This window comes from Tachypleus tridentatus, chromosome 13, assembly GCF_004210375.1.
Source record: "Tachypleus tridentatus isolate NWPU-2018 chromosome 13, ASM421037v1, whole genome shotgun sequence".
NCBI classification, from domain to species: domain Eukaryota; kingdom Metazoa; phylum Arthropoda; class Merostomata; order Xiphosura; family Limulidae; genus Tachypleus; species Tachypleus tridentatus.
In genome coordinates this window covers 260,709,606-260,722,947 of record NC_134837.1, presented here as the reverse complement: position 1 = coordinate 260,722,947, position 13,342 = coordinate 260,709,606, and the positions used below count along the sequence as shown (strand labels likewise).

The following is a 13,342-nucleotide window of genomic DNA, read 5'->3' as shown; positions in this document are numbered from 1 at the left end:
TAGTCTCGAAACGATGTTTGCTTTTCGCGAAATTCTGAAGTAACAGTAGGACTATTTTCTCAAGCCGTCCCTAATTTAGCAGCGATAGACTAGAGGAAAGGCAGCTTGTCAACATCACCCACCGCCAACTCTTGTGCTATTCTCCTACCAACAAATAGTGGGATTGACTCTCCTATTATTATGTTCTTACGGCTGAAAGGGCGAACATGTTCGATGACGGGGATTCGAACCCGCAATCCTCAGATTGCGCGTCGAGCGCCCTAATAACTAGGTCTTTCTAGGCCTCGAAACTATGTAAACCATGATCTTCTTTCTATTACCATTATATATGATTACTAAGTGCGTATTAGGTTGTGTTCAGATGGGGTTGGTAGAACCATGTTCACGGTTTGAGCTCTTCGGGAGTTTAAGAATTGGAAAAATGTATAATAATATGGTGGAGCTACACTTATGGTTGCTTTCAAGTCTGTTTACAAAAAACACGATTACTCGGGGTTTCAACTTACTATAACAGTATTTTAAAATAAAACACTCTAATGGTCTCCTTGTGTGGTAGTGCAGATGATTAGGTGAAACTGACAGCTACTGGCAGTACAGGGTATAATATGAACACGAATTAAAAATACTCGTCTATATTTCTAGTTACAATAGCAACCTAGAGAAGACCTTTTTTTTTTTTTTTTTTTTACTATAAAAATAATTTGTTGTGAGACTTACACCTTTCCCTTTACAATGATACATGTTTTCCGGAATTGTATCTCAGGATAATGAAAATATTTTTGATTTTTGTGTATAAATCACTTCCTCACGAGGCAACAACGAGTGTTGTCTTATTAAAGATAGTGAAAGGAGGAGAACACGAAGTAGTGGTGAATACACAGAGTAACTTACTGGTGATGTGGGCAGTTGGACCAGATGTAACATATTAGACCGACCAGTTGTTCATATATAGACGAGATTAACTGATGGTGATTGAGACTAGCCAGTTGTTGATGTACACGGGATTAGCTGATGATTATTTAGGCTGACCAGTTGTTGATGTACACGGGATTAACTGATGATAATTCAGACTGACCAGTTGTTGATGTACACGGGATTATCTGATGATGGTTCAGGCTGACCAGTTGTTGATGAACACGGAATTAACTGATGATAGTTCAGGCTGACCAGTTGTTGATGTACACGGAATTAACTGATGATGATTCAGGCTGACCAGTTGTTGATGTACACGGGATTAACTGATGATGGTTCAGGCTGACCAGTTGTTTATGCACACGGAATTAACTGATGATGATTCAGACTAACTAGTTGTTGATGTACACGGGATTAACTGATGATGGTTCAGGCTGACCAGTTGTTGATGTACACGGAATTAACTGATGATGATTCAGGCTGACCAGTTGTTGATGTACACGGGATTAACTGATGATGGTTCAGGCTGACCAGTTGTTGATGTACACGGAATTAACTGATGATGATACAAACTAGCCACATTGTGGTGTATTTGGACTGGTTACGTGTTGATATGTTAAAAATAAGCTACAAAGAAGATTGTATAGTCAAGCATAACGGATTGTTTAGTGTGAAAGAGAATGAAGTATTTTTCCTTGAATAATTAAGCTCTGACTTTAAAATGTTAAAGGGAAGTTGGAATCATCTCTTAAACCGTTGACTTCCAGCTAATTGTATAGAAAAATATTTAGAATTATTTGATGAAATAGTAAATTTTTAAACTTGTGAGAGAAAAGCTAGATTTTACTGTTCGACTCATCAACCTTTAAACTTACAACAACGATGAAATGGGTTGAAGAAGGTATCTTATATATCGATTTGAATATTAGTGTAATATATCGGAAAATGGAAAGGCTATCATCACGAAAGAGAACCGTTCGACTCAAAAATCAATTGCGAGACATTTGGGCACATCCATTGTACTTTACCAAAAGAATAAATAAGGATCTAATAGAAGGTTTACACAGAGAAGATTATACTGCAAGGCGTTGTTAATATAATGGATATATATAATATAATGGATCTGTCTAGGGAATGTTTTGAAGAACTTTATGGTGTTGGTGCAGAAAGCTTTTCGCGAGTTTAGTAATCAATTGACTCTTTTCAAACTACCATTTACTAACGTTCAGTAACTCTGTCGAATAGATAATATAAAAAGTGATCGTTCGCATGAGAAGTTAATCCCAAAAGCTGTCGTTATGGTACAAACTATTATCACTTGAAATAGCTTGTTTAATTTTTAATTATTGTGAATTTCCAATGAAAGTCAGGCTTAACTCAGTTTTATAGACAGAATAAGTACACAGAACTGAAGTTTGGTATCGTATGGATACTTAGTTCTTCTAGGAAAACTTTACACAATACTTAAAAAAACAGGTTCATTATGACCACTATCACCTCTCCCTAGTTTATTTCATAAGTGAATGAATAATCAGTCAAAATTAATGAGGAAAAAGAAGATATATAAATGAACGCTAAACATTTTCTTTTCGTTCCTCTTTATTATTTATGATTTAAAAACACCCGGGAAATCTCATCCAGTCTTGGTTCCAGTTTCTATCACGCTGTTTGTTCCACGTTTGTCAGAAAGGAATTGGGTTCTGGATTCCAGATGAATATCATTAAACGCATTACTTCTACCTACGATGATACCACTAAATATTTGATTAAGCTGTTTTAGAACATTCGATTTTGCTGGGATAGACATTCTTACATTAGACTAACCCGCCAAAACTGCTTGGTTAAATACTTGTGTTTGAAAACAACAAACGAGGCTACTTATTGAAAGAATTATTTTTAAAAAGAACCAAAATCCCTTTACGGCACGGTAGGTTCTGATAAGTCAACTTCTTGCTGAAACAGAGTTTTGTCTTCATCGATTTGCCTTACGCAGGCACGTTCCTGATCCTTATTATACAGGATTTTTGCTGGTCTTTCCATCTTCTTTTATAGGGGATAACGGAGAAGCGAGATTAACTTGTAAGTACTGTATATGGGAAGGATGATAAGGCACCCCCCACCTCACGTAGAAGTCTGAGAGAAGTGGTATACTATATAAATAGTTTACAGCCAACGTGACCAAACGTTGAGAAACTTGACGCCTTGTAAAGGAACGTCAATGATGTCAGCACTTGATAACACGTGTCTTTATGTTGAAATAAAACAAATATTCGATTCTGTTGTGAATAAAGAATCCCAAAAGAAAAGCAGCAGTGTTCTATGGTTTTTAGCTTTACCAGCTCAACTATCTCTATATTGTATATAAATGTTTGTTGTGTGGTTTTTCGATGCAGGAAAGAGCACAGTGTAAAAAGTTATTAAGTCACCAATATTTGTACTCCTTCATAAACACTTTGAGGCTGTTTAATTCTGAAGCTAAATATTGTACTCTGGGTTTGGTGTCATTCTGCTTGCAGGTGAAAAATCTTTCTTATGGGGAACTAGCAGTTAAAACGATTAACAGCTCAACTCCTCAGTAACATTGGAAATGAAGAATTCTTTGGAAAACGATTTTCGTTAGTCCTAGTGGATTTCCATTACCTTTTGATCCAGATGTAAAGTTATTTGCTTTCTGTATTTGACTAAATCTGAGGACTGTTTCCTAGTGATACAATAAAACACCTTATCAGTAGAAGCCCTGTATATAAAGCACAAGAAGATATCAGCGTGTGTTTTCTGGTCAGTAGCGAAGTCTTCAATATTTTCTGATCGATTTAGATATTGCCAGCGAAACGGTGTCAGGTTCGATGGTGGAAATCCTTTAAAATAAACAAAAGGCAAAGAAGAAACAATTTTATGTCCAATCTTCACACACTTTTGGAAGAATTTGAAATAATATCTGTTACCATAGCAACTCCTTTAGCGTGAGGGATAAAAAATGGAATTTTTTGTTGAAACTGAACGCATTAAAATTTAAGAATGGTTATGTAAACTAGGATACAGTATTATAGGTGGTGTGGTTTGTTTTGGATTTTACGCAAAGCTACACGAGGACCATCTGCGCTAGCCGTCCCTAATTTAGCAATGTAAGACTGGAGCGAAGGCAGCTAGTCATCACCATCCACCGCCAATTCTTGGGCTACTTTTTTACCAGCGAATAGTGGGATTGCCCGTAAAGTTATAACGCCCCTACCGCTAAAGGGGCGAGCATGTTTGGTGTGACGGGGATTTGAACCATTAGATTACGAGTCAAGCCCCTTAACCACCAGGCCATGTTGGGTTATTATAGGTGTTACCTGTAGATTTAAAAAAGTGATTCATCGTAACTCAATCATTTTTTGAGGTATGACAGTATGAAAATAAGTATGTCCGTGGTAAAGAACTGGTGGTATTGAACATCGTAAACATGACTGGTGGCATTGAACATCGTAAACGTGACTGGTGGTATTGAACATCGTAAACATGACTGGTGTTTTCCTAGTGGAGGGACGGGTGAACATCTATGGGAAAAGAGTAGAAGGAAAAGTTTGTGAAAAATGATCGTATTTGATTTGTGGGTCTTGAGAAATATAGAAATCAGAATATCTAAAATAATCAGCAATGAACCAGTAGCCACGGGAAATCATTTCATTATGAGATGGTCCCTCTAGGGTTTGTTTGTTTAACATCAGTTGCTATGTGGCAAAATCACATTATGTTTCTAAAGATGTTTAGACCAAACAGAAATCAAGGTTTGTATTTAGCCAGTAGGTTTAATGAAACTTTCCCCATAAACCTTATTTTGGTACGGGGTCTGACATTTAAGTGATTCACCCCTTTACGCCATCTATTGGTGGGAAATCTATAACTGTCAAGACATCTTCACAGTATGTGTCTACCTACAATGACGCAGAATGACATTATGGATTCTTTTTTTAGAAATCGTGGACGAGACTTCAGAGGAAGGAAATCCAATATGAGTTCTAACGTATTGTAGAGTTAACAGTGTATCAGGAAACTATATTCTTAGAACTGAATATTTAGCACTAGATGAGTGGCTGTCCAGAAAGTAAAGGCTGCATAAGTATTACTGTGATTGTGTCATCCTTCCTATAATGCTTCATACTCAGTGTTTATACTTCCATGTTTATCAATAGATAGACAGATAGGCATTAGGTAGGGAAATAGAAACATGTAATACCATAAATTTAAGTGAAGGCATACCTACAGAAATTCCCGTGAGACATACCTTATTCACATTAAAGCGTTATTACTGTTAATGAAAATTACTTTGTATGATGCAGAACGTAATCAAGATAAATGATACTGGACATCAAGAATATGAAAATGAGTTTCTCGCGACTCTGCTGGGATATTGTGACATTTCCTGTTACTCTAAAGTAACGGAAAGTGTAGCCTATAAATATTGTTGCCGTGAAACAAAACGAGATCTGAACCATGTTATCGTTGTTTGTTCAATGAATTCCCATACAGAAGTCGGTACAATTCTGTAAACAAAATTTTGCCATGTGTTCTAACATGGTATATTTTAGAACATGGACAGAAAAACAACTACTTTTGACTGTTATGGTTTATTAACTGGGTCAAGCTTATTTCCACTGCGTAAGTTAGTTCACACCGAAAATATGTTTTAACATAAGTCTCGATAGTGGCAATATGAGGTTAGAAAATGAAAACATGGGTGTGACAAGTTGTTTGTTTTGATTTTGTAAGTTTCTCAAAAAGTTTCTGAACGGCTATCTGCGCTAGCTACCCCTATTTCAGCAGTGATAGACCAGAGGGAAGTCAGCTAGTTAACACCGCCTACCGCCAACTCTTGGGATACTTATATACCAACGAAAAGTGGAATTAACTGTCACATTAAACAAACCCACGGCTGAAAGGGCGATTATGTTCGGTGACAGGGTTCGAACCCATGACTTTAAACACCGAGTAATGCAAGGTGTAAACTTGTTATTGAGTTCCCTTTATTTCTAAACTTTATTAATTTTCCATTATTCTTTCCCTTAAAGTCACTCTGAGCTATTCTCTCTGACTATCGGGAGGAATCGATTCCCGAATTTTAGCGTTGTAACTCCTTATAATTACTTCTGTCCTACCGGGGGTCTATTATTTATTGTCCGACACTGTAACGACCATGTAATTTACAGTGGACAATTGATTCTCCAGAAACGTTCAGATGAAGATTGTATCTTTCTGAACAATATTCTCAGGGACTATTTAGAACATAATGATGCTGAGAAAGATCTGGTGTTAACCAGTTATAAACGACAAACACTATATTCTGACAGTTGGATAATCACTTACTTTTTCTTCAACACGGTTAAAATAAACCGGAATTTTCAAACTCGGGGGCTTTGGGGCTAAGCAACCACATCAGCCACTCCTAGGGCTAAGATATTTCCGTTCGGCACTTGTCACCACAAGAGTTTTATCGACCCTTTGAAATGAATAATGGGATTGACTGTCACTTTTATAACACGCTCTAATCTGAAAGTACTAAGTGTGTTCAGAGACATCTCGTTTCGAACCTTGAACCCTTTGCTCTGAAAACTGGCACACACTGTTCACATTAGGCACACTATAATGTGGAGTTGATTCAAACTCACCGGCCAAAAGCTTAACGTTTAAGGTGCCATTTCTTTCCTCTTTATCTAAGTTTTCCGGTGGTTCGGCACTAAGTGCCTGGACTTACAAGGCTAAATTCTGAGGTTCGATTCCTTTTTAAAGGCAAAGCACAGATAGCCTTTTGTGTAGATGAAGCTAGTTGGAGAACGAACTAGAAACGACTCATTAGCTTACAACGCTAATTTCCAAATTTTCCAGAGATCTTATCATCAGTACATGCTAGGGGCGCTTGCTTCGCATTCCGTGGATCATGAGTTCGAATCCGATTACCGAACATACCTTTTCAGTCGCGAGTGCATTACACCTTGACGGTAAATCCCACTTGAAGGTGAAGTATGTATTAAATTCTTCCACTCAGCCATGATGTTCATTAAATACTAAGTATGTATTAAATTCTTCCACTCAGCCATGATGTTCATTAAATACTAAGTATGTATTAAATTCTTCCACTCAGCCATGATGTTCATTAAATACTAAGTATGTATTAAATTCTACTTATTTCCTGATTAATTGTACTTTTTCGGTATAATATACGTAGTAGTTAGAAACATTTATTACGTTATTTACTGGTAGAGTGGAAGATATCTAAAAGGACGTAGTGTAGTGTGGAACAGTGTTAGGGCACAATATTGTAGTGTGTAACAGTGTTAGTGCACAATAGTGCAGTGTGGAACAGTGTTAGGGCACAATATTGAAGTGTGGAACAGTGTTAGAGTACAGTAGTGTTGTGTGGAACAGTGTTAGTGCACAATAGTGTTGTGTGGAACAGTGTTAGGGCACAATTGTGTAGTGTGGAACAGTGTTAGGGCACAATAATGTAGTGTGGAACAGTGTTAGGGCACAATAGTGTAGTGTGGAACAGTGTTAGAGCACAATAGTGTAGTGTGGAACAGTGTTAGGGTACAATAATATTTTGTAATTGTATCCATCTTATGCGGCTATCGTTTCTATGCTATTATAGAATGTAAACTTGAACATCATGCTAATGTTTAGCTGATCCCTGTTGACAACTAAATGAGCTACGTACCATTCTTCAGAATTCTCATATAGATTTACCAAAACGATATCATAATGGCTCTACTTGAATGAGTATACTGATCAAATTTAAGGTCTGAAATAACTGTCATGGTAATTCATGTAACGTGTAACCTATATAGAAAGAAGCTAGCATATGGTATCGGTATATGGTAGAAGAAATCGACTTAATAGTACTCAACAAAAAAATATTGATGAAAACAGTGTTTAACACTATATATTAAGTTTTGTTGTCATGCACAGCCTCAAAAACGTGGAGAATTGTCGGTAGCGCAAAGTCTTCGTATAAAAGCTTTACGTGATGCTAGTTGGGCTCTCCGACAAATTACTACAAACTTCAAATGCTTTTCAAACTCTGTCAAATACACCCTAGATTGTGAGACCGATACAGATGAATTTGAAAATATGAAAGAACGGAAGAGGTAGAACACCTAAAGTCTGTGATAGTGACATTAAATATCTTTGTTTATGAAGCCTTCAGGACAGAAGGAAGACTGCCACTGATCTCAAGCAGGAGGTAAACAACCATGTGACAAATGACAGAAAAGTGTCCAGATTTACAGTATGGAGAAGATTCAACGAGAACAGAATATTTGATCGTGTAGCAGTTAAAAAAAACAAAACAAAAAAAAACAACAACTTCGAACTATATGTATTGTTAAAACATTGAAATTTGTTATAAATTACAGAAACTGGACTGTTGATGATTGGAAAAGGGTGTTATGGACGAATTAGTTTGAGATATTTGGTTTGAAGCGTAGGTTGTACATCCGGTAAAGATAATCAGCAAGTATTCCTAGGCCATAACCTAAAAAAATGGCTTATAATGTAAATATAATTGTGATTTTGTGTAAACTTACAGAAATAAGTCGATTAACATTTTGTTTGTTTTCATTTGTTAAGTTCCTGCGTCTAAGGCACTTTTCTTTTAGTCGTCAAACTATCAGAACTGATTGGATTAGTCACTGTTATCAATCGGTTGTTAAATGAAAGGCTCTTAGCGAGAAATATACGACAGTCAGGTACCCCGCAGTGATCAAAAACTGTGGTCATTACGAAACTTGTCTTTTGCACGCATGAAGCCAACCAAGTAGAGAAGGTTGATTGGACTTTCAACCTGATTTATTGGACAGTAATGACACTTAAAAAGTCCTCTCATAGTTTGCCTCATTGGTCAAACCCAGCACATTATGTCGTATTAGACCACTACTAGGCTCTGTTGGTATGCGCTCTCTCGGTCAATGAGCGTGTCTTTTTCAGTTATTTTGTCTCAATGATTCACGTTTCATCTCTTGGCAGTGAGCCAAGAATTCTTGTGCACGATGCACGACTAAGTTCCGCGGTTTGTCGTCTATTTCTTTATTACAAGTGACAGAGCGTGTCTGAAGGGGAAGTTGAATAGGGCACACCGTATTAGATGCACCTTGCCTTGTTCGTTGCACGCAAAGAAGAAATGCATTTATCGAAATCTTTAAGATATGATGTTAAAAAGGAAAGTATTTCTGTTGGTCTCACGTCAAGTGTATTCTCAGATTTGTATTCTGGAGTACAGTTCTGAGAGATAAAAATATTGTTAGCTACCAAAATGATAAATAAATATATATATTTTTATATTTGACAAACTACTGTTTGATCTTACAGTGCTTAGTTATTTTGGTTGACCCTGTAGTACAGTTAGCAAACTGGGTCCGAATCCGCTCGTTTCCTTAAAATATTCCTCGGACTTTCGGCTGTGGGTGCGATATAAGAGTGACAGCAAATCCATAAGTGTGAACAGTTGATTTTAGATTGTTATTGACTACCCGTTTTCTTTCTGGTCAGTAGTTAACAATTAGGGACGGCAGAAGATGTCTTTAGCAACTTTGTCGTTAATACAGCATACACATCGGCTTATGTACTCATGATTAACATATAATGTTTCACATGTCGTTGCTTCTTTACTTATGATTAATATATAATGTTTCACATGTCGTTGCTTCTTTACTTATGATTAATATATAATGTTTCACATGTCGTTGTTTCTTTACTTATGATTAATATATAATGTTTCACATGTTGTTTCTTTACGTATGATTAATATATAATGTTTCACATGTCGTTGTTTCTTTACTTATGATTAATATATAATGTTTCACATGTCGTTGTTTCTTTACTTATGATTAATATATAATGTTTCACATGTCGTTGTTTCTTTACTTATGATTAATATATAATGTTTCATGTTGTTTCTTTACGTATGATTAATATATAATGTTTCACATGTCGTTGTTTCTTTACTTATGATTAATATATAATGTTTCACATGTCGTTGTTTCTTTACTTATGATTAATATATAATGTTTCACATGTTGTTTCTTTACGTATGATTAATATATAATGTTTCACATGTCGTTGTTTCTTTACTTATGATTAATATATAATGTTTCACATGTCGTTGCTTCTTTACTTATGATTAATATATAATGTTTCACATGTCGTTGTTTCTTTACTTATGATTAATATATAATGTTTCACATGTTGTTGTTTCTTTACTTATGATTAATATATAATGTTTCACATGTCGTTGTTTCTTTACTTATGATTAATATATAATGTTTCACATGTCGTTGTTTCTTTACTTATGATTAATATATAATGTTTCACATGTCGTTGCTTCTTTACTTATGATTAATATATAATGTTTCACATGTCGTTGTTTCTTTACTTATGATTAATATATAATGTTTCACATGTTGTTTCTTTACGTATGATTAATATATAATGTTTCACATGTCGTTGTTTCTTTACTTATGATTAATATATAATGTTTCACATGTCGTTGCTTCTTTACTTATGATTAATATATAATGTTTCACATGTCGTTGTTTCTTTACTTATGATTAATATATAATGTTTCACATGTCGTTGTTTCTTTACTTATGATTAATATATAATGTTTCACATGTCGTTGTTTCTTTACTTATGATTAATATATAATGTTTCACATGTTGTTTCTTTACGTATGATTAATATATAATGTTTCACATGTCGTTGTTTCTTTACTTATGATTAATATATAATGTTTCACATGTCGTTGCTTCTTTACTTATGATTAATATATAATGTTTCACATGTCGTTGTTTCTTTACTTATGATTAATATATAATGTTTCACATGTCGTTGTTTCTTTACTTATGATTAATATATAATGTTTCACATGTTTGTTTCTTTACTTATGATTAATATATAATGTTTCACATGTCGTTGTTTCTTTACTTATGATTAATATATAATGTTTCACATGTCGTTGTTTTTTACGTATGATTAATATATAATGTTTCACATGTCGTTGCTTCTTTACTTATGATTAATATATAATGTTTCACATGTCGTTGTTTCTTTACTTATGATTAATATATAATGTTTCACATGTCGTTGTTTCTTTACTTATGATTAATATATAATGTTTCACATGTCGTTGTTTCTTTACTTATGATTAATATATAATGTTTCACATGTCGTTGCTTCTTTACTTATGATTAATATATAATGTTTCACATGTCGTTGTTTCTTTACATATTTATAAGTTTCATTGTAGTTCACGACAGAAATCTACACCTTCTCTTCTGTACAAGAAATCGGATATCTGAAATCATCGACCGTCAGCTTGGTAAATATGTTCAAAGAAAATAAAAACAAAACCTTCGTGGCTAAACACTTGCAATCATTACACATCTGTCTCTTCTTCTGCAATCATTACACATCTGTCTCTTCTTCTGCAATCATTACACATCTGTCTCTTTTTCTGCAAACATTACACATCTGTCTCTTCTTCTGCAATCATTACACATCTGTCTCTTCTTCTGCAATCATTACACATCTGTCTCTTCTTCTGCAAACATTACACATCTGTCTCTTCTTCTGCAATCATTACACATCTGTCTCTTCTTCTGCAAACATTACACATGTCTCTTTTTCTGCAAACATTACACATCTGTCTCTTCTTCTGCAAACATTACACATCTGTCTCTTCTTCTGCAATCATTACACATCTGTCTTTTCTTCTGCAAACATTACACATCTGTCTCTTTCTTCTGCAATCATTACACATCTGTCTCTTCTTCTGCAATCATTACACATCTGTCTCTTCTTCTGCAAACATTACACATCTGTCTCTTTCTTCTGCAAACATTACACATCTCTCTTTCTTCTGCAAACATTACACATCTCTCTTCTTCTTCTGCAATCATTACACATCTGCCTCTTCTTCTGCAATCATTACACATCTGTCTCTTCTTCTGCAATCATTACACATCTGTCTTTTCTTCTGCAAACATTACACATCTGTCTCTTCTTCTGCAATCATTACACATCTGTCTCTTCTTCTGCAATCATTACACATCTGTCTCTTCTTCTGCAAACATTACACATCTGCCTCTTCTTCTGCAAACATTACACATCTCTCTCTTCTTCTGCAATCATTACACATCTGCCTCTTCTTCTGCAATCATTACACATCTGTCTCTTCTTCTGCAAACATTACACATCTGTCTCTTCTTCTGCAAAGAAGTTTCACGATAAGTGAACTTTTTATTTGCTTATTGTTTGCACAAAGCTACACAGTAGGTTATCTGTGTACCAACCGTATCGAAACCCGATTTTTAGCGTTCGAACACGTCAGAATTACCACAGCACTTCAGGGAGTGTGTGTTTCTTATAGCAAAGCCACATCGGGCTATCTGCTGAGCCCACCGAGGGGAATCGACCCACCTGATTTTAGCGTTGTAAATCCGTAGACATACCGCTGTACTAGCGGGGGGGGGACTTCAGGAAGAGGGAAAGAAAATCGAAAAATTATGTATTAAATATAAGGAACGTTAAAATCTATTTCTAACTTCGAAAATTACCTTTTTGTACGGTTTTTGTTTGGTATTGTTAAGCACAAAGCAGGTAACACAAGTAGCTATCTGTGTTCCTTTCACTACGGCTATCGAAACCAGACTTTTATCGTTTTAAATTTGCAGAATTACTGCTTAGTCACCATGTGGCGCTGTTTTTCGGAATTGCACATAGTTTTGTCATGATGTCTTTGTCTTAGAGCAGTGTTACATCGGACTGTATGCTGTGTCTGCGTTCTTTCAAAAACTGATGTTTAAAAGGTTTTTAACCCAACACAGCCTGAGATGTTCTTTGTTCTGTTAATGTATTTTCCGAACTCTATTTTTCAGGATCTATATGAAGAGAAAACAGGGAATTATCGTAGAAATTCGATCCTGTTTCAGATATAATATAAAAATTTATTTAAAACAAACAGATGCTTCAAAATAAAGAATATAGACCTACACGTATCCATACTTATACCTACAAACATTCATTGTAAAGCTCAGCAAGTATCGTCACTAATGTGACTATAGACTAGAGCCAACAAACACCCCTATACAGCTGTTGTAGGTCAGAATATGGAATATGACAACCGCTTTTATAGTTCTGTCCTCATCATGGTTTAATATATTTCACTCTTTCTGTCTTGCCTTTGTCATGCTTTACTATATTTCACCCTTTCTGTTTTGTTCTTATCTTGGTTTACAATATTTCACCCTATCTGTCTTGACCTTATCTTGGTTTACTATATTTCACCCTTTCTGTCTTGTCCTTATCTTGGTTTACAATATTTCACCCTTGCTGTCTTGTCCTTATCTTGGTTTACTAGATTTCACCCTTGCTGTCTTGTCCTTATCTTGGTTTACTA

General features: G+C 35.3%; 1 protein-coding gene across 2 annotated transcripts in view; it reads left to right on the top strand.

Moving 5' to 3' along the window:
• Positions 1-13,342, top strand: part of LOC143240702 (caskin-2-like) — a 232,415-nt gene that overhangs the window by 147,980 nt on the left and 71,093 nt on the right. The window contains exon 9 of one of the 2 annotated variants that reach the window (XM_076483592.1): positions 11,192-11,263. The exons of the other annotated variant lie outside the window; for it this stretch is intronic. Within the exon in view, the coding sequence (XP_076339707.1) occupies positions 11,192-11,263 (72 nt within the window). The remainder of the gene's footprint in view (positions 1-11,191; positions 11,264-13,342) is intronic. 2 annotated transcript variants of the gene reach the window in all.